This window comes from Nanorana parkeri, unplaced genomic scaffold (genome assembly GCF_000935625.1).
Source record: "Nanorana parkeri isolate BGI_ZX_2015 unplaced genomic scaffold, ASM93562v1 scaffold307, whole genome shotgun sequence".
Lineage (NCBI taxonomy): Eukaryota > Metazoa > Chordata > Amphibia > Anura > Dicroglossidae > Nanorana > Nanorana parkeri.
In genome coordinates, this window is record NW_017306575.1 from 642,621 (window position 1) to 667,812 (window position 25,192).

The window sequence follows — 25,192 nt, forward strand, 5'->3', positions numbered from 1 at the left end:
GTATTGTAATAACAAGAATTTTATGTACTATCCATAATGGGTATCTGAAGTTTGTACTGTAAATTATTGGAACTAGGAGGGTGTTTTTTGTAACTGTTTTGTATAAAAAATAATTTTATGATATTGTAAGTAATAAGAAGCATAAAAAAAGAAAACATTTTTTAGAAGTGCCCCGCCCCCCACATACACACGCAAACATACGCCAGGTGCGCCTACGTGCGAAAACGACGATTGCGCCTATTGTGCCGCACATGTTACATATCACCGTGAACTACGGCGTGTGAGCAATCATTTTAGAGCCATTAGTCACTGATAACATTAGACAGATGAGCAGTAAAAGCGTTTAAAGCATTGCCTATGACCAAATTTCGATGTGGTAGTTTTTTTGCAATTTTGCCGGCGCGCGCAATTTTATGGCTTGAAATGTTTGGTGTCTATTTACCTGACGTTAACCCGTATTTTATATTTTACCAAAAATATGGGTAAGTATAAATGTTTTTAACATAACGTAGGGAAAAACATTTTCTTTTTTCAACATTTTTGGTACTTTTTTCATTATATAAAAAACCCCCAGTGGTAATTATATACCACCAAAAGAAAGCTCTATGTGTCCCTAAAAAATGTTAATATAAATTGCAAGACTATAGTCCGGTCATGCTGACTGGTGACATTTTTGACTGATTGGTGAGACAACCTAAAATCTTTCAAGCCCTGTATATGTCACATGTTATACTTTTGAAATGTGTTGGATTGTGAGTACCTAATCAGTGCTACTAGTGAAAGGTGTAACCTCGCAAAGGGGGGAACCCGCCATAGTAAAATTTTAAAAAGTATAAACAGTAAAAAGATGCTTTAGGTATAAATAGATGTTACTGAGCTAAATAACTGCTAAAGGTGAATGATGGGAAACCAGTTGAATCCAAACCCATAAAGAATAGTATGAGTAGTAAGTGTCTGATCAGAAAGGCATAAGTAAATGGCTTTATGCATATTGTGGCTCTAGGCTACTTCATCAGGGGTGAAGAAGTCTGCCCCTTGAGTACCAAATACAATTTCTTCAATCTTGAAGGCTGTCTCTTTTAAATCTAAGTCTCTGTTTCCTTTATTTTATTTTTGCTTTCTCTGGTTAATGTTTGTGCAAATGTTGTCTCCGTTTCTGCTACTATAACTCCTGCCCCCCTTGCCTGTGTCACATGTTCAACGTGACCTCTCCCAGTCTTTAACTGCTGAGTCTTTCATCTCTGTAATGTGGCTCAGGAGTGGGGGATACTGTGAGAGTCTTGTTAGGATCCCCTTTTATCTGGCTCTTACTGTGGTTTTTATTTACCCACCATTTTGTATTACTCCCTGTCAGCTCTATATACCTTGATCTGCTTTGTTTTTCCACCCAGATCTTACCTAGCAGTTGCTTGTACTGCCAATGGGATTAAAGGATGATTTGCCAGTAGCTCAGCATTTAATACATTTGCAGTGGGTAATGAGTTATTTATTAGTTTGTATTTATTTCTGATTGCATACAGGTTTTGAGTGTTGGTTTGAGAATAGAGTATTTTAACATAAGATATAACTTTTATCTCCCCAAATTTTGTTTTCTATGTTAAGGATATTATTGGCTTCCATGCTTGGCTATTTTTTATTCTTCTATACAGATAGCCCAGTCTTAAGATAAGTATATGTTAGGAAGTACCTAACCTCCTTTATTTTTGGGTAACATTAACATTTTGAGGGAAAATTTTGATTTTGTGTTGTTCCAAACACATTTAAGAATAGTCTACATATATATTTGGGAAAATATTCAATTTTATTTGGGATATTTAATAATATATCTACATTTTTTTAAAATAAATATTTCTTATCAAATAGATTCTCCCTGAGCAAGATTTAAATATGTTTTTTTTTTTAATGTTCATTCAATTTCTTTTAAAATAGACTTGAGGCGAACAGGACTTTTATCTTGTTCTTATTGGTGCACCATCAACACCGGCTTAAGTTTGACATCCTACGTCTACCTAAACTTGGAGACGGTTTGGCGCTCCCGGACATTTTCAGGTACCATGCGGTGTGTCATTTAGCAGGAGTGCTTGACTGGTGCAGGCATGGCCCTTCTAAACAATGGGTTCGCACTGAACAGATGGCATTCTCTGTTCCTTTTTGTATGTTGCCATGGTGCTCTACTGATATCCCTGTTTGCATTAAGATGCACCCTACTATTGAACACAATTGAGAGGTCTGCAAAAAATCTTTTCCCTACATGAACATTTCCCCATCGCTGTCACCTCTTTTCCCGATTAATGGTAATACTGCTTTTGCTCTGGGTCTGAGCAACCTCCTTTTTAGGGCCTTAATGGACACCTTGCCCTTGAGGGCGTAACATTTTGTTACAGCGAACTCTTGCCTACACAGGCACAACTGGACTCCGACGCCCAGCTATTCTCCCTTGACTTCTGGCGTAAGACTCAATTAGTGCATTTATTGAAATATTTGCCTGATGCCCGTCTCTTTGCACGATCGCTCAAACCCTTTGAGGATGAATGCTTCGCCACACGGTTTCCTTGATGTATACCTTGCTTAACACTCCACCCCATCTCTCAGCCCTGCCTTACCTCAGGAGATGGGAATTGTGAGTTGAATACATCCTTGACGTCGGACCAATGGCGCCGTATCTTGTAACCTATGTAATTTTGAAGGTAGCTGCCTAACCCATCTGTTAAATAACAAACTCCCTGTGTCCTGTAATGTACACCAAGAAAAGGATTTTACAGGTAAGACAAAAATCCTGTTTCTTTACAGGTGCATTTGCCTCTGCATTCATATCCACTGGGTGCATGACATTAGATGCATACGTTGCAATTCCACATTAAACATCAATATTTACTTATTTCCCAAATAAGAACATTTATTTAGCCTATTTTCTTTGCTTGATCGCTATGCTTTGTGATTAAGTGTTGTAAACAGCCATGTTACTATTAAAGGAGAACTATGGGGTAAGTGTTTTTCCCCATAGTTCTCCTCAGGGTCACGAGAGGACATAAACTAGCGTCCTCCCGTGACCCAAAGCTCAGTATATCGCCAGCTACAGCTCGTGGTATGCTGAGACCACCGCAGCCGGGACGGATTCCGACATTACTGTCGAGATCCGGCCAGCTGCGTGATTGACAGCTGGCTCTGCCTATCTAGAGGCTGTACCCCTAGATAGTTCTTTCCTCTCCCTTTCCTTTCCCCCTCCCCGGTTCTTTCCTCCTGTCAGCGCTGGAGGATCGGAGCGGGGAGAGGGGTAATCCCTGCAGGGAGCCGTGAGTGACAGTCACGGCTCTCTGCAGGGACAGGATCGAGAAGTGAGCGAGCGACGGTATGTGTTTTCATTGTCACACGTCCGCTCGAACCATGAGGTTGAGTTAAAATCACTCACCTCATAGTTCTCCTTTTAAGATAATATATTTTTATCATATTCAGGAGCACTAAATACAATAACAATTAAAAGTTAATATATGTGCTCAGTGGTACCACTGAAAGCAACATTTTGCACAATCACAACAATTATTAAACAATTTAAAGGTTACACAAGACAAGCCAGAATATATATTTTCTATGAATAATAAACTTCTAAAAGTGTCATCATGTCCAACTTGTTATTGTGAAGCTTGTAGATTGTTTTGGGTGTCAAAACCTTTGCCTCTGTTAGTTCTTATGATGCAGTATTGTGGATAGAAGCTTTACAAGGCACATAAGCTTATTTCTTGTTTGTAAAGTTCCAAGGAAGTGAAGTACCAGAGAATGTCATGAATGCGCCTTTAGTTAAACTAAAATTTTAATGAAAACAATATGTAAAGAAAAATAAGTGTTGGTACAGTTAATAATGCTGTAATGTGCTAAATAAAACTCTTAATTCAGAATTTCAGAGGTTTGGAGCTAGGCATGGGTAGGCGTTGGGATACACTTTCAACCACAAGGCAGCTAAGCACTACATTGCTGCAGATGTCTGTCTGGCATTATATATCTGAAATCTCTCTACAAGCCCTCAGTAAGAAAGATCAACAACTCTGGATGTTTAATTATTTGGTATGGATTCCAAAAATGCTGTCCAGTTTTTGGCATCACAAAATATTGCATGTATGGATTGGGCAACATTGCTGTTTGCAGTCTAAAAGATTTGAAGACATTTATATTGAAAGCATTATTGCATTTTTATGCACATTGCTATTAAGTGATTGTATTGGTATTCTGGAGCAGAACAGTTAACTAGCCATTGACTCAGCTGTATGAAAACTTTAAAACCTAATGGATCTAATACATGCATAAGTGAACCTTGTAGCATTGCTCAGCGTGACTCACTGATGGAACTTGGATGTTTTCCACCGCAGAGTTGTGTGGTCTTAGCCACAGTAGCAGCCCAGCATAAGTTTTCCTATCCTAGTAACACTGAGGTACAAGGAAATGAGCTGGAATCTGTAAAAGGAATATAGTAACAGAAATGACAGCCTTTTTTTCTTCTAGTATTTTTGGCTCTCACTCCATTCCAACCCAGGTTCACTGTGGTTAACCGAGATTTTGAAAGAAACACAAAAACATTTGACATTCAGAACACTGGTTTCCTTAAAATGAAACCAGAAAGGGCATTTGTTTATTGTAATTACAGTAATTTCCATTTTCCATGTTATTAGTCTGGATTTTAGTTAATTGGTAGTGTGATAGACTACACTTTTGCTAACAAAATTCCTAATATTGTTTTTGTTTCCACCATTTTTCTGTACCATTGTCAGTCTAATGTGCTAAATTATGTTCAACTCTGTAGAATTGGCCAAGTCTTCATTTATTTATTTTTCAACTGCTCCTATTTACTAGCATATAACTAAGAGCTGGAGGAAGGATCTTTGAATGTTATATAGAAATGCATTACATTGTGTGAATGAATCATGCTGATAAAAAGAAAGAAAAAATATGCACATGCTCTGTTGTGATTGTACCTTTTTCTGATTTGTGGCAGTCGAGATAATTCTTCGCATCTGGATGTACAGAGTAATGTTCTCTTCTTATTGAATAATAGATGTCATGAAAGTATGTAAACAGTAGTGCATTACTTCTTTACCATGAGAGGGCGGTCATTGTTCACTGTAGCCTTGGTGAAGACAGTGCAGGTCACTTGCTGGATGTTTTCCTGCCTTTCTCTGATTCTAGGGGACATCTCTCAAAAAGGAAAACTAAATGGTAAGCCTTAAGCTGGCCATACACCTATAGATTATCTGCAGATTTTCTATGGTCAGATGGAAAAAGTGCAACAGATTCTTCCATTTACGCTAAACTGTGTGGATGGAGGAATCTCTCACTGGGCCAAGCTTCAGCATCTTGCTAGTCGGCCACGCTGGCTCTCAAAATACCTGAACAATGCCTGCATCCAGACTGTTCAGGTATTTTGACTGCCAGCTGGGCCGACTAGATACTGAAGCTTGGGGAAATACCTCTATCCACACAGTTTAGCGTAGATGGAGGAATCTGTTGCACTTTTTCCATCTGACCACAGAAAATCTGCACATAATCTATGGGGGAAGGCCAGCTTTAGAGGAGGAGATATAGTTAGAATAAAGACTTACAAGTTATAGTGTGATGGCCAACGTACGAGTTAGGCCAGGATAAGGATTCTGTGTTACCATTTAAATTCAGGTAGCCAACACACATTGTGCCCATTCACATTGGTGCGCTGGGTAAACGTGCATTACAGCAACATTTTTTAATGCACATGAAGTGCATTGCAGTACCATTAAATTTAAATACCAAAATACCACCCCAACACACTGTTACAGTAGTTGGTAATGCACTGCAGTGCACACTTATGCTGTACATTGCTTTGCGGTACACTGCTTTAAAAAGTCAGACTTTTTCGCCAATGCCATGTGCTGACCACTGGCAGACCATTTATAGTAAATGGGCCCTTAGGGTTGAGGTTTGTGCAAGGGTAGTGATAAACTGCTCATGGCCAAACCAAATCACTGCTAACATCTGCATGCTGGACAGGTTTCCGAGAGCAAAGTTTCAAAGATTTTGATCAGGAGAGGTTAAAGCAATGATCTTTGGTGTGTTTTCATTGCAAAAGAACATGAAGCACAAGGCTGAGCACAATTATTAACCTAGTGGCACGTCAAACCATTCATGTAAAACCATTCACATACATTTTAGTTGTGTTCTTAGCTTTTTGCCTGGAGTTCAGCTTTAAAGCAGGATAGACAAATTATTCAGAGTGTCTGTTTTGCTTATTACCTGCCTTGCCAGCCTCAGACACTGAGAGACATGTGTAAGTAGGTGAAAGTTAGAGGCCTAAAAAAGCCTGTGATTAGAAACTGTAGAAAAGCCTCACCAGGCTCTAGTGCTTGCATTCACTGCCTGTAGGTCAACTCCAAAACACTTGATTGGCCACTTTCATAATTGATGTAAATGTGATATCAAGTCCTATGATGTTAAATACATGTCCTCTTGTGCAAGTTGTCATGTTCTGTGTTTGTGAAAACCAGTGTAATAGAAGCCAGCAAGCACCCTGCTAAGTGGAATCTTATGGAAGTAACTCAGCCCAAAGAATCAATTTTGAGATTATTTCCACATTTACTTGGGAATGATTCCAGAACCGTGTTCTCTGAAATATTGCCTTGTAGCAACAGCTCAGTGGCTGAAGTTTCCTTGGGGGTCAGAGGAGTTTGGTTTTCTCTCATGATGTGAACCTTTCAATGCTTTTTAAGACTTGCCGGAAAACCAATCCTTACATTTATTGTGTCATTTGATTTATGTGTTCAGAAATAAAGTATAACTGCCTTATGGGAGATTGAGGTTTCTGCAAGTGGTGGGTGGCCCATCTCTTGCTCATTTCATTTTTTTCCCTTTTCCTGACCTAGCCAAGCATATCGAATAGGCACATAATAGGTTGGTTCTGGTGACTTAAGCCTGTGTTCCAACAGAGAGTACATATTATTTATTAACATTCAACAGTGGCCCCCACTTCTGTTATCATTTAAAAAGATATTACAAATTAGATACATTGTGTAAAATAATTGATATATATATATATATTTGTCTTAAAACTCTTGCCTTTACCCTCTGATTATACAAAATCTTATACTGAATATTATCAGGCCTTTATTTGTGTTTCAACAATTTGTTTCATAAAAAGTTGCAAATGTCTCTGTTATGTTAGTGACATGTTTAATAAACACCTGTTAGATATATGAAGGCTTATTTGCAGCACTGCTATTAGTCTAAACAGCAGTTACACACAAGCTTCATTAAAGGAGAACTATGAGATAAGTGATTTCCACTCACCTCATAGTTCTAGCCGACCTGTGACAATGAGACTGTCATAGGTCGGCTCAGTAGATCGGGAGGTGAGCGAACACATACAAGGTTCGCTCACCTCTCGATCCTGTCACGGCTCTCTGCCGTGACAGGGGGAGGGGATAGATTCCCCTCTCCCCGCTCCGATCTGCCTGCGCTGACTGGCGGAACGGACGGGGGAGGGGGCGGGTACAGCTGGCTCTGCCTCTAGATAGGCAGAGCCAGCTGTCACTCACGCAGCTGGGCGGATCCCGTCATCTACGTCGGGATCCGCTCCGGCTGCGGCGTCTCAGTATACTGCGAGCTATAGCTCGCGGTATACTGAGCTTAGGGTAACAGGAGGACACTAGCTTGTGTCCTCCCGTTACCCTAAGGAGAACTATGGGGAAAAACACTGACCCCATAGTTCTCCTTTAAGCATTCTTTATAGAGTGCTGATATTTAAAGCAAAAGCACAGCTCATATAGAACAGGGATCAAGTCACACAACCAGAAGTATGAAGGCATTTACAATGAGCTAAGCTCAGAAACTAAAACTAGATAAATGAATGCAATACAATTGTACAGTTGGGAATAAGCCTACAAAACAATCATAATCATTGTTTGATTAGCAACAGCAAATTGTAGTGATAGCCCTGTTAATAGTGCAAAGTAGTTTTACAGAAACAAATATAAACCATAGTCTTTATTAAATGAGAATTATGGGGTGAGTGAAATACACTCATCCCCATAATTCATGTGACCTGTGCCACTGAAGCTGTCACACGTCGGCTCTATTGATTGGGAGGTCGGCAAACACATAGCGCCGATTGCTGAGTTCCTGATCCTTTCCCTTCAGAGAGTGGTGACAGTCAGTCACCGATGCCCGCAAGGATTCCCCCCTTCCCTCTCTGTTTCTCCAGCGCTGACTGGAGGAATGGAGGGGGAGGAAGTGGGCACAGCTGGCTCTGCCTCCATAGAGACAGAGCCAGCTGTCAATCAGCCAGCATCCGTCCCGGCTGCATCACGGCTCTGCGCTCTCAGCATATAGCGGTCAATAGCTTGCTATATACTGAGTTTTGGGTCACCTGAGGACATTAGTATGTCCTCCTGTGACCCTGAACAGAACTATTGCCAAAAATGGTTAGGCCATAATTCTTTTTTAAATCCTTTAAGTTACAGCATCAGAAAGGGATATATTCAATTTTCCTTTTTATTGTTTTATGTCTGAGTCCTTCCTTACTTTGCACATGGTTGTGTTCCAATATCTCATATCTCACCTAAGTAAGAAAGGTAATATTTGGCTAATGGTCCTTTTTTTATTTTAGGTACATGTCTTATATCCTAATAGAGTTGTAAACTTTTGAGGTTGTTTTAGCCCATATTGCACAGGCACTAAAAGTGCAAACTAAAGCATTAGTATCCTAATTCTGGCTTAATTACAGTGATGATATTTTCATAAGGCATAACAGCTTTCTCTTGTTAAAATGTATGGTACCTCCAAAAATGATGTTTAATATCCGTATTGTGTTACTCACGGGTCTTATTAAATGCAGTCCGTCATTTATTTTTTGTGCCAAATACCTAGTGATCCTGCCAATTGCCCTTGGTTCTATTTTTCAAACTGACCACGCCTAGCAAGGAAGCAGATCAATGCTGGTGTGGTCAGTTTGCACCCCCAGGATCAATGCTGGTAGATACAGGACGCTATGCTTGTATCTCTTGTAGTTCCTTTTGCGTGCACGCAAAAAATGAGGGAATTGGTGCTAAAGGGCCTATTAGATCCAGATAATGCCTGACAGAGATTATAACCCTTCCCGATTATATTAAAAGTGCTTTTTGTTGTGTCCAGGATAGCGAGTGAGGTGAAGTCTCTCCAATGGAGAAAAAAACCTAAACAGAGGTTCTAACCATTCTACTCTATCCAAAGCAAAAAAAAGCTAAGCTGAGGCTCGGCTTTAAGAATTCTTTGTCTGTTAGCAGTTGGTGAGAGTCGCTCTTATAATTCATTTAGGCCCATTTTTACTTCAACAGCTAATGGATGAGACTTCAGCTACTAACTAGCTACTAACTAGCTACTGTATGTGAGGCCTAGTTCACACCTGAGCCTTTTTTTTTTTTTGCGCATTTCCATGTGTATAGATAGGCATGCAAACATGCAAAACACAAAAGTCAATGCATTCCAATGTGAAACATTCACATCTGCGCTTTTGTACGAGCGGACCAAAACGCGCAACGCAAAAAATGGTACATGCACAATATTGCTGGCGGGTGCCGCGGGTGGTGGTGTGAACGAGCGGAAAAAGGCGCACTCATTAAAATTTGCGTGTTTTTGTCCGCACTTAGAGCTTCACCAGATAGCTGCAAGTGGTATCTGTGATATATTATTAGTATTTCTATTTGAGTTTAAAAGAAAAATATATATATTTTTTTACTACTGAACATAATAAACATGTAGAGCTAACTTTACTGGCGTCAGTAGGTATTGACATTCATTTGAATGATAGCTTACATTACTAATATCCCAAGGACACTTACTTTGCGTTAAAGCCTCAAGCATATTCAATGTTAGTGATGGTTCTTATCCAGGTTGTCTAACAAAAAGAAGCGTCAGTCACTTTGGTACAATAAACTTTGAATCAAATTATTCCCACATAGTAGAATATGGGAAGGTGGGTGGAGGGAGAGCATGCATCAGGATACTCCAAATTACAGTTGGTCTCAATCACCAGACTAGGCTCTTCTATTCATAGGCTATATAAGATGCCACCTTATATGTCAGTCAGCTTCCATTAGACTATGCTGAGTGGTTACCTAGTGGACATCACCATAGAGAGCAGAGTTCTAATAGGTTATTGATCATAGAATTCTAGGGCAGGAGAGATAAACCTTCTCAACTAAAATACATTCATTCAATGGAGGGCAATTGCAGTTGCTTCTTTAGGGCTGACTTCTCTGCTTTCAGTTGTGAGACTTCTGCAGCATCCATTCTCCTAGGGCCTAAGCCTGTTGGAGTATGCTTAACAGTATTTAGTACAGGAAACGTCATGACTCACGTCCCAGCTTCCTGATTGGTCAGGAAGCCACGCTACCTAGCAACAAGTGAAGCCGGCTTCCTAGCCAATCAGGAAGCCGGGAGGCAGGTCATGGCGTGCCGCCGGGCTCCCTGATTGGTCAGAAAGCCAGGCAGCCTTGGCAAGTGAACCCGGTGTTCTTTCGCTAGAACACTGGCTTCACAGGCATTGAGGAAGGCAGGCGACGGGTCATGATCCGACGCCCGCCCTCCTGATAATCGGTGCAGATGGCATCGGTACTCGTTACTTGGTATCGGCGAGTACCAGAAAGAAATATCGGTACTCGATACCAAAAAAAATGCCGTATTTATTCAATACATATTTTTTAAAATATGTATTTTTTTTTAAAATGTGACTTGGATAAACATTTTATATAAAGTATTTGTGTTGAGCATCTGTTTGTTTGCTACTTCACTTGGTATGCGTTTGAAGATGTTATTTTGTTACTGTTTCTTAGGTATTCATCGTTTTGATTAGTGACTGTAATACTTCTCAACCAGATTATGTATGCGTGTTTCATAGAGAATGTGATACTTCTTTCAAAAGCCAAGCCTGAACTGAATACAAAAATGGTGCTAAAAGCTTATGTGTTGCCTTATATTGCCCTCTTGTGTCTATTGGAAGGATGCACTGTGGTTTTTCTAAAACTAACATGAAACTTTTCTTCTTGGTCATATTCATACACACATGAAATGCAGTTAACACTAATGTATTCTTTTTATCAAAATGTCTGAATTTTTGTTTTTGGACCAGAAGTGCAGATCAAAATATTAACACCTCCTTCACACTATGACGTTCCATTGCTGTACACTACTGCATACAAGTTTTATGTGTGTTGTCGTAAAGCAACCATTACATCAAGAATGGGCTGGCAATGCATGGAAAAGAAAAAAACAGACCTGCACCTTATTTTTAATGCAGCGTACCCCAACTCCAGCTGTGCAGCAGTGTGAGTCTGTTGACTCCTACTGTACTTGTGTATTAGGGTACCAATCTAAATTAATGGCCCCCCAAAACAGCACACAGAGTACTTTGTGTTACCGTTGTGGGTGTTGTCACCTTTGCAGGTGAGGAGGAGAGGCCGAGTCTGGAGTTTCTGGGTTATTTGCTCCTCCCCAGTGCAGCCTGTAGAGGCCTCTGGGGGCAGTGTACACGCTGTATGTGTTCCTCAGGCAAGGGGGGAACGGTGCCCACTTCGGGGCTAAGAGGATGGGGAATGCAAACACTGAACCCGCCCACAACCTCCATTGCTATGAAAGCCTTTTTTAATGTAGCAGCCATTTTGTAAAAGTCCAACATCCAAATGTATTCTCTTTTTTTTTTTGTTTACTCTCAACGTAATTGTTTTACTTATAATACACCCTACTATTTATCACTCCTCCCTCCTAAACTATTCATCCTTCTATGTTATTATTTTGAACATGCAAGCTCTTTATCAGGATGAAACTAAGGGGAAACTAAAATTCTATTTTACTGGCTCTAAGCTTCTACAATAACTATAGGATTTATTAATCTAAACATAATGAGGTATTCGGCCAAATTTGCCACGCCTTCACGCAACATGTCTAAAGTATGCAACATGCTTGGGGTGCCATTACTTGTTAATGGCACCCCGAACGAGGCTGGTAAAACATGTTTTGGGCCATAAACACACACAAAGTGCGGGAAGCTGGCAGCTGAAAATGCTTGTCTGTCGCACATGCGGCAGCCTATTGAAATGAATGGGCGTGTGTGTGGCAAAGAAAGCAAAAAGGCACGCAAAAATATTATTATTGATAGGCTGACTTTGGGATGGAGTCATAAAACACAGCCAATAATAATTGAGGAGCATTGTATTGCATTCATACCCACCCAGAGTGGGAACTCTGAGGTGATGTGATCGTGCAAAATTTGTTATTAAAAACTTTGCAAATGGTATATTTGACCTGATGAAGATTTCTTTCCCAGCTGCAATAATAAACTGCATTTTGACTAAAATGGAGGATAACCAAATTCACTTTAATTATTAATTCTTGTAAACGTACATTTACAAATTTTAATCAATGTGTTTTTGTTTTCTGTCCTCTCAAAGAACCTTGTTTGTCATCTGTTTACATCATCTGAACAAAAAAGAAATGGAGAAATGGAAGTCATTGCCCAGCTGCAATGTTCAACTGTTGAATACTATGATAAACTTCTAAAAAATGTAAGCATTACTTGTTTTATAGTTCTAGCTGTTCTAGCATGTGCTATTGGCTGAACACTAAAGCATAAGGTTACCATCTTGTACAGCCTCTGATTTAAGCTGACCTCCAGGTAATCATCTAAATACACAGTTGAAGTACATCTTTGTAAACTATTTTACCTGCTGAAGGATTTGCAATTAATTTGCTCTTGTAATCTTGGGACTGTCTGGGACTTCCATACAGACTACTTTGCAACTAAGCAATTAGCTTGCTTAAGAACTCATCCCAGTCTGTGATCAGGCTGTGAAGTGGCCCTGTGTTCTATCCCCCTTTAAGCATGTTGACAATGTTAGACTGACTAATGTAAAGCAACAGAGTGCTGGGTCTCCCTCTCGCTATACGAGTCCCTTTGTGATGGGGTTATGGAAAGGTGTATGGTAACAAAACACAGTCATTATATTCACTATACATTATTTTATATATCTAGATTTAATTGTGTTTTTTTTGCCTTGAAGATACACTACACCTAAGGTTACTCTACTTCTTTAAAGCCTTGTTCTTTTAGCCCATCAGCCAGTGTAGCCAGAATGCTCTCTTTGGAAGCTAATGGATCATTTAGACAGATATCTAAACGTGTAATAATTTCTTAGATTTTAGTGCAATTATCTACTAAGGCCTCATACTTACAAAATTAGATATCAAGTCAGACAGAGTGGCTGGATGTGTCCATGCTAATCGTTGTACTAATCTGGACTGGGAAAGAGGTGGAATGTTCTTGGTTGCACTAGGCAACATCTCCAATTTATGTGCCTTAGGATTGAAAAGTGACAGTTGCTTATGAATAGAAACATAGAGTTCACTAAACATGCCATAACACAGCAATCTCTGAATTCTCGTGTCTCTCAATAATCTCCTAGAAATAGATTTTGCAGTAAGTACAAAAATCCATTTTTTTGTGTCCCACTCCTCCCTTTTCTAGGTAATATGTAGTGTTTATAAAAGGCAAAATGTCTTACCTTAAACGACTGACCACGTCCCAATTCTTTTTTTCTGCGCTGTAGTGTGTGAGGGTCACTCTTGCATCTTGGTGGTTCTGAGTAAAGTATTGAATGCAGCATACAATTTAATTTTATTTATTTAGTGTTATCGCAAAGATGCAGTAACCCTTTAAAGTGGGTGTAATATATCTGTAATGTCAAATGCATAATCATATGTATTTGTTTAGGTTTAGCAAAATTAACATATTTGTTTTCACAGATAATTTCATCATTAATTATTCAGATTACAAGAAGCCAGTCAGATGAAAACAAAAAAGAGTACGTGGATTTACATTTCATATTAATAATAGCAGCCTGCAATAATTTTCAAGCCTGTGACTACAAAAATTATGTCTACAATCAGTTATTGTTATAATTATTTGTGATCTTTTAATGCAAGACATTTAGAATTCGTTCAGGTTGTCATGTTTACCCCAGAATATTTATTTGTTCTGTTATGCTTAGGGTAGCCTTGGATATGAAGCATTAGTCAATGCAATTTGGCCATTTGCATTGGTTGGGCAACCACTTACTAGGGGAAATAGTTAAAGGGCGGTTATTATAAATAAATTTCCATCCTTTGGATACCCTATTTTATTCACTTTCAGTTGAGCCACTACCTCCTCCTATTGACCTACTCCAGCTCTAATTCTATCCGATGACCCTGGAGAAGGCATCTCATTGCAATCTTACTGTGGATGACTTCTTTACTAAGTTCTTTGGAGAAAGTGACACACATGTACAGTTGGCTCATGAGAACTAGAGCATTCTATGCTTATGTAGGCTGAAGCTGGTGGTAGAGGTCTTCAGATCATTGTTTTGGATCAAACAAATAATATAGACCAACGTAAACCAAAGTATCTCAACTTCCATCAGACGTGCATATAAACTGAAAATTACTAAACATAACATTATACATTGGGTTGAGAATGTCACACGAAAAAGGAAGAGAGAAAAAGAAAGTAAAGTTCCAAAACAAGGTGGGAGATGGGGAGGGGGGCATGTGAGAGGGGAGAAGGAAGAGGATTGTTTCCCTACGAGTTCCACAAAAGGCTGTATTCCTCTGAGACAGTGAATTCATTCCAATAAGTCTTCAGATCATTTGAGGCAAGTTAAAGAGGGGGTATTTGCAGGATGCAAGGGTGAGAGGGGCAGTTGATTACGTGTAACAATTAGTAATTAGTATGAACTTGAACGAGTTTCTTTTTAAACAATTGCACCTTCATGCTTTCTGGGACATTGCCGTTTCATACAAAAGGACATTGCAGTTATATGTTAACATGTAAGCATTGAGGTAGACTATTAAATGCTTTTGTTTTTCCAAACAGTATTTTGGATGAGCATGTACGCACAATATCTGTGACCTGTATATGTGTTCTTACATTGCCTGAAGTTGCCCCATTGCTGGAAGCGCTGCTTCTGTATCATGGGTCTGGGCCAAAAGAGGTTCTTGACAACTACTTCTTGGAAGTTTTAAATGATGCCGTGTTGAGGTAAGTTAGCAAAAGCATATTTAACTAAAACATTAAAACACTCATACAAAATTAAAAAAAGGAAGCTTATTTTGCTCACAAGTACCATGCATTAAGGCTTTTTTTTTAACTCATCAATGACTGCACATATTTTATAGAGAAACTCCAGGAATTAGGAAAATTAACCCTTGCGTTGGGGCTACCCCTGCACTGTGGCTACCCCTTGCATTGTTAAAGTTAACTGCTCGATTTGGTCTAGGGGCTGGATTAAAGAACAAATACTTATCATACCTTGATCCCTCCTGGCTCTTCAGCCTCTTCTCCCCTCTGCTCTGGCAGTCTAAGCCCTGCTGATGTTATCATGTCTAATGCAGGTCCATTCATCTGCATTAGGCATGAGGGCGCCAAGGAGCCGGAATGGAGATGGAGAGAGATAATCATTGACTGCAGCAGGACCATGGATCAGGTCAGTATATCTTCTGTATTCCGGCCCCTAGGCCAAAACGAGCAGTTACCCCTTGCAGTGCAGGGGTAGTACCACTGCTGGGGTAATTTTGTTAATAGCTGGAGTTCTCTTTAACATGCACTGACAGTGAAATTATTGTTTCTGCTAATGATTGCTGAAAGTCCTGCTGACTGCAAATTTGCTGGACAAGATTTGAACCTCAGTTATCAAACTGATATAACATGCTGGGGCATCCACTACTGTGAGTAACATTTCAGTTCAGATTTAAGGTTTTGATTTATAGCAAGCACTCCTTTATCTATATACAGCTAATTTTTCTTTAGAGACATTTTCCACGTTCTATAGCAAAAATGGTTGCATTTATAAAGTCTTGGATTGATGTGTAATGTTTAGTTTCTCATTTCTTCATCAAGAATACAAAACCTACTACTTCAAGCAGATACTTTATAAGGCCAGTAGTGTCATGAGTGCTCACTCGAAGAACTTATTGAAAATAATAGTCCAAATGACATTATATTACCTTATTTAACCATTATGATCATTTCCACATTATTTGTCGCCTGTGTCAGATGTATATGTTAAATGGCAACTGTAAAAAGAGAAATATGGGACTGCCATTGCGGTTAGTTGCCTGGCTGTTTCTGGATTCAGTGCTTTGAGTCACTGACTGGGAACAAACATGCATATTACAAAGTGAAGTCAAAACTCCTGATGTGCACACTTGTTCCAGGTCAGAGAAAGTACCGAGGGCGCTAGAATAGAATGAAAGCCAGGCAGTCAGCATTTTGGGGGTTTTAAGCATTTTTAGTCTTATTCTCTCATGACAGGACTGACTGTAGATCTAAACTTTCTGCCATGATGTGATGATCTGACTCCCAAAACATCAGTATTAAACTCACATTTGCTGCATATATATGCGTATGATGACTGCAGTCACCATGTATGCATACTCTACTTAATACCATATGTCTGTTGCCAATGCAGCCTGTCATAGAGTCAGTCTAGACCTACAGTATTTTTGTTACATTAGTGGGAATAGCTTAACATCCCTTGCAGTTGCACAGAAGATATAACAGCCTGAATCTATTAAACAATAACGGGATAATGACCCAGCATAAGTTATTAGACTGTATGGGCTCATTGTACAAATGCTGGAGAAAAATAGATCAAAAGTGAAACAGCTGACCGTAGCGCAGTCAGGATTTATCTGTCAAATTCAGCAGTGGATTTTTTTGGACACTATATGCAACTGATGTAGTTTTGCACAATGTTTTTCTGATTCAATTTTTGTATATCAGCCTTATGATGTTTGTGAAGATTTATTATTATGATTTAAACCTTCTGTTACTTAAGCAGGAAATGATTTGGAAAAATTGGTAACAATAAGGCGAGTTTGGAATCCATATATTTACTTTACTTTGGTTTTATATTTAGTAATATTACCATCTAGTGGCAGACTTTGGTAACTGGATAAATTAACTTTGTTTTAGTGTGTTTTTTTTTTACTTACAAGGCATGTATTTACAGAGTCTGGATACAGAAGTATATTCAGCCACTTGCACCATGTTTCATGAGCATAGAACTCTTTTAGCTGTGTGGGCCCCGGGAAGACAGCACAGAAAAATGTGGCAGAATTTAAATTTTCACACGCATTAGTACACTACAAGCCTATACTTTGCTGGTGCTTGTGTGCTATACATTAAATTGGAAGCCAGAGTATTCTAATCAGAAGTAGGAACACACATTTTTATTTTCTTGTTCACGTTTATAATATACTCTTTGTGTTGGGACCATGACCATCTAGTCCGGGGGTAGGCAACCTTGGCTCTCCAACTGTGCTGAAACTACAAATCCCATAAGGCATTGCAAGCGACAGGCATGACTCCCGGAGGCAGAAGCATGATGGGATTTGTAGTTTCAGCACAGCTGGAGAGCCAAGGTTGCCTACCCCTGATCTAGTCCATGACTACCTTAAGCCAAGGAAAAAAACTATAAAAATATAAACCTTGTAAATAAATTGTAAACATAGAAGTTTGAAGGCAGAAAAGGAGCAAATGGTCTTTTTAACATTTTTGTTTGAGGATGTATGTTTATCCCAAGCTTGTTTGAGTTCACTTACTGTTGATTGACTCATTACCTCTACTAGAAGTCTGTTCCAAGCAACCATAAAATAATACTCTCTAACATTATTGAATTATACTAGTTTGAGGTCCTGCTCCTGTGTACTTGATCTCAGCTTCATATTTAAAATACTGCCTTCCTAAACTATATTAACATTATAAGATATATCCCAGTAGCTCATTGTCTAATCAGAACAGTCTTACTGATAACTTGGGAACAGAGCAGGGAGATAGTATATGAATTGAGATTAGTCTTAAAAGTCTCCCAAAACAAAATAAATGTAGTTGCAAGTTGTGAATCTTTTGCCAGGGCTATGAGCACTCTACTATTTACTTTGTCTTAACAAGCCGTAAATGAGCTTTTAAACAAGTCACTCCTACTTTCTGTAACAACAGGCAGCCTGGAGCAGTTCACCCTCAAAATTCACACCAGAAGCACTAAGGTTCAGATTAGGTTAAGTCCAGCATTCAGAAGCTCAGCACCCCACTCTTCCCTTTAGGAGCTACTAATTAGTGCTTGCAATAGAGACTGGAAGTTGTCTGAGAGAATAAATTATATATGGATTTCTGAACATCCATAGTCTGGCCACTGGTGCACTTTAATTTTTGGAAATTAAGAAATACTCCCAATGGAAGCACCAGTGATGGCCCCCGGCCATCCTTAGCTATGTAGAAATAGAACAAAAAACCCACATTTAAAATGCAGAAGTAGGTGACCATTGCCCTGGCAAAGCTTTAAATGGGAATGCATAACAACAGGATGTCCGCCAACACCCTTTTCAGTTCTGCGCGTGCTCCCATGGTCTATAATAGACACCTGTGGAAGGGTTAAATACTGACCTTTCTGGGAAAATATGCAGGGAGATCGGGAACTGAGCGATCAGCAGTATGTGATAGCTCAGTTCTCAATCTATAAAGCTGACGTGTGACAGCTGCAGTGTCACACGTCGGCTTTAATTATGGGGATGAGTGTATTTCACTCTCCCTATAATTCTCCTTTAAACAGTGGTATCAACCCTGCACAGTTTACCTATGTGAACACCTCTCCCTTATGTTATGCAGATGAGAAAATGGTGCTGTGTTCTGTAGTCAGTATCAGGAGTGGACAGTGACAATGCTTCAACTCCACAGAGTGAGCATTGTCACACGGGGCAAAGAAGGCTAAAAAATTAAACTAATACAGCCACCGCATCCGAGGACTAGTAAGCTGCAATATATACATTTGTTCTTGAGTTTAGATACATTTTAAATTGTTGACCCAACCAAGAGTTTTACCATAGACTGTCTACACTCTACAAGGAAGACATCTACCTAGCGTGAGTTTTTACATTTTGGGTAGAGTGATACAAGTTTCAGTTCCCTGCTGTGACTTAATTGGAGAGGTTCTCTCTGCCATACAAAGGTATGTTCTTATGGAGAATCTAGTAGAGGGCAAAGTATTCTACTTGTTACTCTCCTTAGGAATATATGAAGCATACAGTCAAGTAGCTGACACAGAAACATTCACTTAAAGCTTAGCCTGTAACAAAGGGAAAGATCTCTACTTTACAGTCCCAGACACTAGTAAAGAAAGAACAGAGGACTTAACACTACCCAATCTTCCCAAAATGGAAAATGTCTGTTGTGGGCAGAGTTGCATGTTTTTTTTTATCCTTTAAAATTACAATTTGGTAGAAATATGACTTTCAGCTTGATTTTTAAATTTGATTTAAAATCAGTCATAAAAGGTATATTGTTATTATTATACAGGATTTATATAGCGCCAACAGTTTGCACAGCACTTTACAATACAGGGAAGACATTATAATTGCAATACAATTCAAGACAAGATGGTAAGGAGGGACCTGCCCGTGAGGGCTTACAATCTAAGCGGGAGGGGCAAATGATACATGAGGAGTTAACTGTGTGGGGATGAATTGTTTGAGAAAGTTGAGTGGTTAGTTTGAAGTGTGATAGGCTTCCCTTAAGAGATGAGTCTTTAGTGATCGCCGAAAGGAAATGAGAGTGGGAGATAGACGGACAGGTTGGGGTAAGGAGTTCCAAAGAATGGGAGAGACTCTATTAGTGCTTACATTCCCAAGCTTTTTCTAAAAGTATTAGTTGCCTGGCTGTGTCTGGCTTCAGAACTTCATACACACAAAAAGCATGCAGCGAAAAAGTCAGAAACCTTTATAACTGTATAGGTGATAACTCAATCAGCTAAACGGCCAAGCAGCTAGAAATTCTAGAAGGAGGGGTCAGCAATGCTGGCCTGAAGCCTACTTTCTTTTAAGGTGCAAGTTTCCTTTAGGGTGGATTTAACAGCCACTTATAGGTAGGCTTATTTTGACAAGCATGGATTTGAATAATTTAGGTGATGGTCCTTTAATTCTTAGAATGATGAAACTTGCATGATGATATTGTCTTTATATCCATTCATACTTTTACATACAGGTGCTTTACTGTAAGTTTTAGGTGCTTTTTGTTAATTTATGTTGTAGTGTGTTTTAAGCACTTTAAGTGCCTTTTTGCATGGTTGCAGCACATGCAGAATGGTATACATATACAGTTCTAAAACACCATGCAATGTACCTAAAATGTACAAAATAAGTGCCTAGAAAGGTATGCATTTTTAAACACAAACATGGCTGTACTGCAGTATTTTATATTTATGTATTTAAATATTCCTTTGAACAATGTGTAATTTTAAGTATTCCAAAGATTTCTGGAAATATGCTTTTGATGTCACGGGTGTGTGTACAGTAACAGAATAGAAATGCTGGCCTTCATTTGCTATGTTGTCTATCATAAGAATAGATTCGTTTTAAATTGGTTTGTGTTTTCCTTGCAAATAAAGGAAGAAGATTGTGCTAAGTGAATCAGCAGTACTTAGCCTGTGGCTCCGTCATTTACCGAGCCTTGAAATAGCTGTGCTGGATCTATTTCAAAGATTAATTGCCCTCCAAAGCAAATCATTGAAAGAAATGGAACAGATTATAAAAGATTCATTCTTGGTAAGTACTTGAGACTAACAAGTTTATATTTATCCCAAAATTACGGTAGGAATATATGTTTCAATTAATATACAGGATAAATATAAATGTATGTGTTATAACATATGCATATGTACAAAGCCCCGTAAAATATAATTATTTTGAAAGTGCCATGTCTTTGCTTCAGTTTGGTGAGTAGTAAATCCAATAATATACCTAGAAGTGTTGATTCACTTTTTTCTAACACAGGATCTGCCTTATTGGATACAAATTGATTCAACAGTTTTGGTAAATTTAAAGGCAATTGTACAAATATTGTATAGTCAGATTGTAACATGAATAGTGAGCCTAAGAAAGCTCTGGTACAAGCAGTTACCTTTCTGAAGTCACATATTAAACTAAATGATATCCAAGTGTCACATGATGTCATAGTAAATGCAGCAGTTTCCGGTTAGAAAACATATCTGTACAAACAGCATGATAAAACCCAAGCAGCTATCAGTGCAAGTCTGAGATAAAGTTTAGCTGAAGCTCTAATCAGAACTGGGCGATTAAAAAAAAAAAAAGATAGTCCAAACTTTAAACATGCCCCAGAGTACCTTTAACTCGCTGCCACCGAAGTATGGCATACGGCAGAACACAACCGTTTCCAGCAGGCCAGCTCAGTGTGCCATATGTTTGTGTTTTTCACTGTTCTGCCATAAGCTCATGGTCGCGTTACCATCCATGAACTTATATCAGAAGGACAAACAAAAAGATACCTTGTCGTACTCCAACCCGGGAAAACCCAAAATTAGACGAGGAGGGGTGCTCCTAGTGACCTGCGGATGGTGCCGCCATACAGTATATAGATGAATAGATGTCACCAGCACACCAACAATATTGCAGTCCAAAGTGTTCGTTTATTGGAACGTCATGTCACCAGAACTAGCACTTTCAGGGCCACGCAGGGTCCACTTATATGGCTCCGCAATGACACAGTGTTCAAGATCACACCACATTATATAGACTAACAGATAGAAATGAATCAACCAATCAAAGTTAATTGACGTCATAATGACGTCATGCCCGCCAAAAAGAAAAAGTAAACAGCTGGATGGACTAATGCACGTCACAAAACATCATAGGAATACAAGAAAGCATACAATCAAAGCTATTTGTTGTGTACAAGTAATCAGACAGATAGTGATGATACCTCAGGGGAGAAAGATCTGACATGGCCGCGGCATCCAGCTGCTGAGGTTACCATGGTTACAGCAGGCCTCGATAGGCCGAACGATACGTGCAGAGGCAGGTCCCGCCCACTGGCACCAAGAAGTGTGTGCAGCGGGTCACAGTGCATACAACATAGTGAAGTATTGATCGCGCATGCGCAGTAGAGTGCAAGGTAATTCAGGTAACGGGACGCTGAGTGTGGCGGATTGGGTTCTGCCCACGTAATCAGCGTGCATCAGCGTGACACGGAGGGGAAACAAACAAAGCAAGAGATGCAAAAAGGCAGGAAAAGGGGAAAGAAGTAGAAAAAGATGGGGGGGAATGGAAGGGAATCAGGAAGGAAACACAAAAAGGAAAGGGTGGACAGAGAATGGGGAAAAGGTGTAAAAAGAAAAATAAATAGCTAGAAATGACTAAAGGGAATAGGAGGTATCGTAATACAGTGGGAGAATTCAAAACAATAAGACATCGAAACCCTATATGTAAGGCCTTCTAATAACAACTACTGAACCAGTAGTAAATGAGGAGAGTGCGGAGGAGAGCGCTGCTGTCACTTCAGGATGGCCGAGTGGGGAGGTCGCAGAGCTGATGTTATCCTGTTAGTTTCAGGATGGCCAAGTGGTTCAGGAGGATCGGTAAATATGTGTAATAATAATCACGCCAGTGTTTGCAGAACAAACACTGGAGTGATCGCTGATCACTCCAATGTTTGTAAACAACTGGGAACATAATATGTGCCTCCGGTTATGAATGAGCAGGAAGTGCTTTACATCACTTCCTGTTCATGAGTTTCTGAATGGATAGAAGCAGCTCACTACAGAGGCTTCTATCCATTCATAACTGGTTGATAGTAAATATTTACTATCTCCAGATTGTGAATGAATGGAAAAGCTGTGTTCTGAGTGCTTTCTATTCATTCAGAACAGAGGTTGGAGAAAAAGAGATTGAGGACTCTGTGTCCTCAATTTCTTTTTCGGTTTCGAAAGGGAAATGTCAGAGGTCTGTTTAGACCTGTGATATCTTCATATTTTTCCAAAGCCCCCCCCCCACACACACAGTAAAAAAAAAAAAAGTAAATAAAATAAGAAATAAAAAAACAGATAAAACACAACCGCCCCCTCACTCACACACCCCCACACACTATACACGCACAACATACACGTGCAACAGTGCACTCCATACTGTGGTGTACGTTATGCACTGCTGTGCGTTGTTGGAACACATCGCAGTGCTTGTTTTTTTTTCTTTTTCAAATAACATCAATTGAACTGTGTGGCAGCGCATGGCAAAGTGTCGTGATACGCTGTGTTGCGATTAAATGTACGCCTGCATCATTTTATCACAACACAAACGCACTGATACTGATTTTAGCGTGCTTTTATCAATTGATTTGTATATTTGTATTGGTTTAATATTGATTTGATTATCGCAGGACCTACAAAATTAGAATCACCATTTTTTTTATTCTAGCGGGCCTGTGCTTTCAGAAAATATATGGTTTGGGGGGTCTTTTACAAACACTAAAAGCAGCAATAGAAAATGAAAAAAAAGCAAAAATGGTGTGGCCAGCTGAGGTTAAGTGTTACGCAGGGCTTGGCATCAAAAGTGTTAAGTCATGTATTGTAAAAAAAAAAGTAAAATTCCAATCTGCCTAGAGAAGGCCATCCACCAAAAATGACCAGGTTAGGGGGGCACTTGTCAGAGAAGCAACTAAAATGCCAACTGTAACTCTGAAAGAACTGTAGATATCTACAACTAAAATGGGGGGAAAAATATTCATCTGAAGCCTGCATGCCCCAAATGCCTGGCTTTAGGCTGGGTTCACACCTAGGCGTATTGAATATGCGCGTTTGTCGCGCGTTTCGAGTCGCGCGTTCGCGGTAAAACAACCGCACGACAAATGCTCATTTACGAGGGCTACTTGGCTGTATCCCAATAGAAACGCCCGACCCAAACGCCCCAAAGAAGTACATGTACTTCTTTGGGCGTAGGGCGGTTTCCCACGCGTTCGTACTCGCGGAAAAATGCCCAGATGGGAACCATGCACATTGAAAATAATGGCATTTCCCTGTTTGAGCGTTTTTCCGTGAGTACGAACGCGCGGAAAAACGCCCAGGTGGGAAACGGGCCTTACAGAAGAGTGACAATAAAATGCATTGCTGATAAAACTCTTATTAAATTTAGTTTGGAGTAGCCAAACTATGGAAGAGATGGCAAACATGTTCTCTGGTTTGGTGATAGCAAAATTTAACTTTTTGGCACAAAACATTATGAAGGAAATGTATCAAAACAGGAGCAAACAGATTCTGGAGCAGTTCCCCTTAATAACCAATCAGCTTCTATCTTCCATTTGCTCTGTAAAGCTTTGAAAATGAAAGACGGATGCTGTTTGGTTGCCATGGGCAACTACTCCAGCTTCTGCCTTGTCCAGTTTTGATAAATTCCTGTCTATGTATGGTGAAAAGCCAACACTACTCATTATCTGAGAACATCATCCCCAAAGTTTGGTATGGTGGTGGTAGCATCATGCTGGGGTGATGCTTTTGATTGGAAAATGTCCCATGCATTTCAGGGGGCCTGACACAACCCCCTTCGTGAAGGCTTGGAAATTATGAAAATGAAGGAATGTCCAGTGCAAACAAACTCAGCATTTTGATCTTATTGTAACATTTGTGGATAATTTCCAAGCCCTAAGTTAGGGGGTTGTATCTGCCCCTGAAAAGCGTTGGCGGTTTGATCGACACAAATATAAAACTTTTTTTAAGGACTCTGATATCTGTTTTCTATCCCTGAGTTGCTCCAAATATCTCCTATTGGAGACTGTGAATCTTTGAGCAGCCTAACCATGCGCTAATGAGCAAACTACAAATCAAGTTGGGTCTATCATAAAGAATAGCACGAGACTCCTCCCATTGTCTCTGAAATATTTGCACAATTTAATTGACAAGGGCTATGATGTCAGGATTTAGGGCAAGATAATTTAGGATAAACACTTGTTTCAGCTTGCATGAAACCTGAGATTGGGCCAGTTTCACTTCACATCATAATGATGTCTTAAACACATAGCCGGAGCTGCATTGGAGTGTTTTAACACCAAGCACCTGAATGAATCAGAATGGGCCAAAATCTTGCTAGATTTAAAAGTATACTGTTTACCAACAGTCCCCAGAATTACAGCAATATAACCATGTAGAATGGGTAAATATTGCAAGATTCAGATGTGCAAAGCTAGAAACTTGCAACTGAAGCTAAAGTAACCATTTTGGCGCGTGAATACAGCTTTGATTTTTATTGAGCTTTTGTGTAGCCGTAAAAAAAAATTTACAAAAATATTTTACATCTTTAACAAAAAAATTAGATATGTTCACTCTAGATCACT

The 25,192-nt window shown here is 39.5% G+C and overlaps 1 protein-coding gene across 1 annotated transcript in view; it reads left to right on the forward strand.

Annotated features, from left to right (window-relative positions):
• Positions 1 to 25,192, forward strand: part of FANCC (Fanconi anemia complementation group C) — a 108,519-nt gene that overhangs the window by 47,347 nt on the left and 35,980 nt on the right. The window contains exons 4-8 of the mRNA XM_018557872.1: positions 12,438 to 12,551; positions 13,789 to 13,847; positions 14,897 to 15,061; positions 20,463 to 20,623; positions 22,572 to 22,601. Of these exons, the coding sequence (XP_018413374.1) occupies positions 12,438 to 12,551; positions 13,789 to 13,847; positions 14,897 to 15,061; positions 20,463 to 20,623; positions 22,572 to 22,601 (529 nt within the window). The remainder of the gene's footprint in view (positions 1 to 12,437; positions 12,552 to 13,788; positions 13,848 to 14,896; positions 15,062 to 20,462; positions 20,624 to 22,571; positions 22,602 to 25,192) is intronic.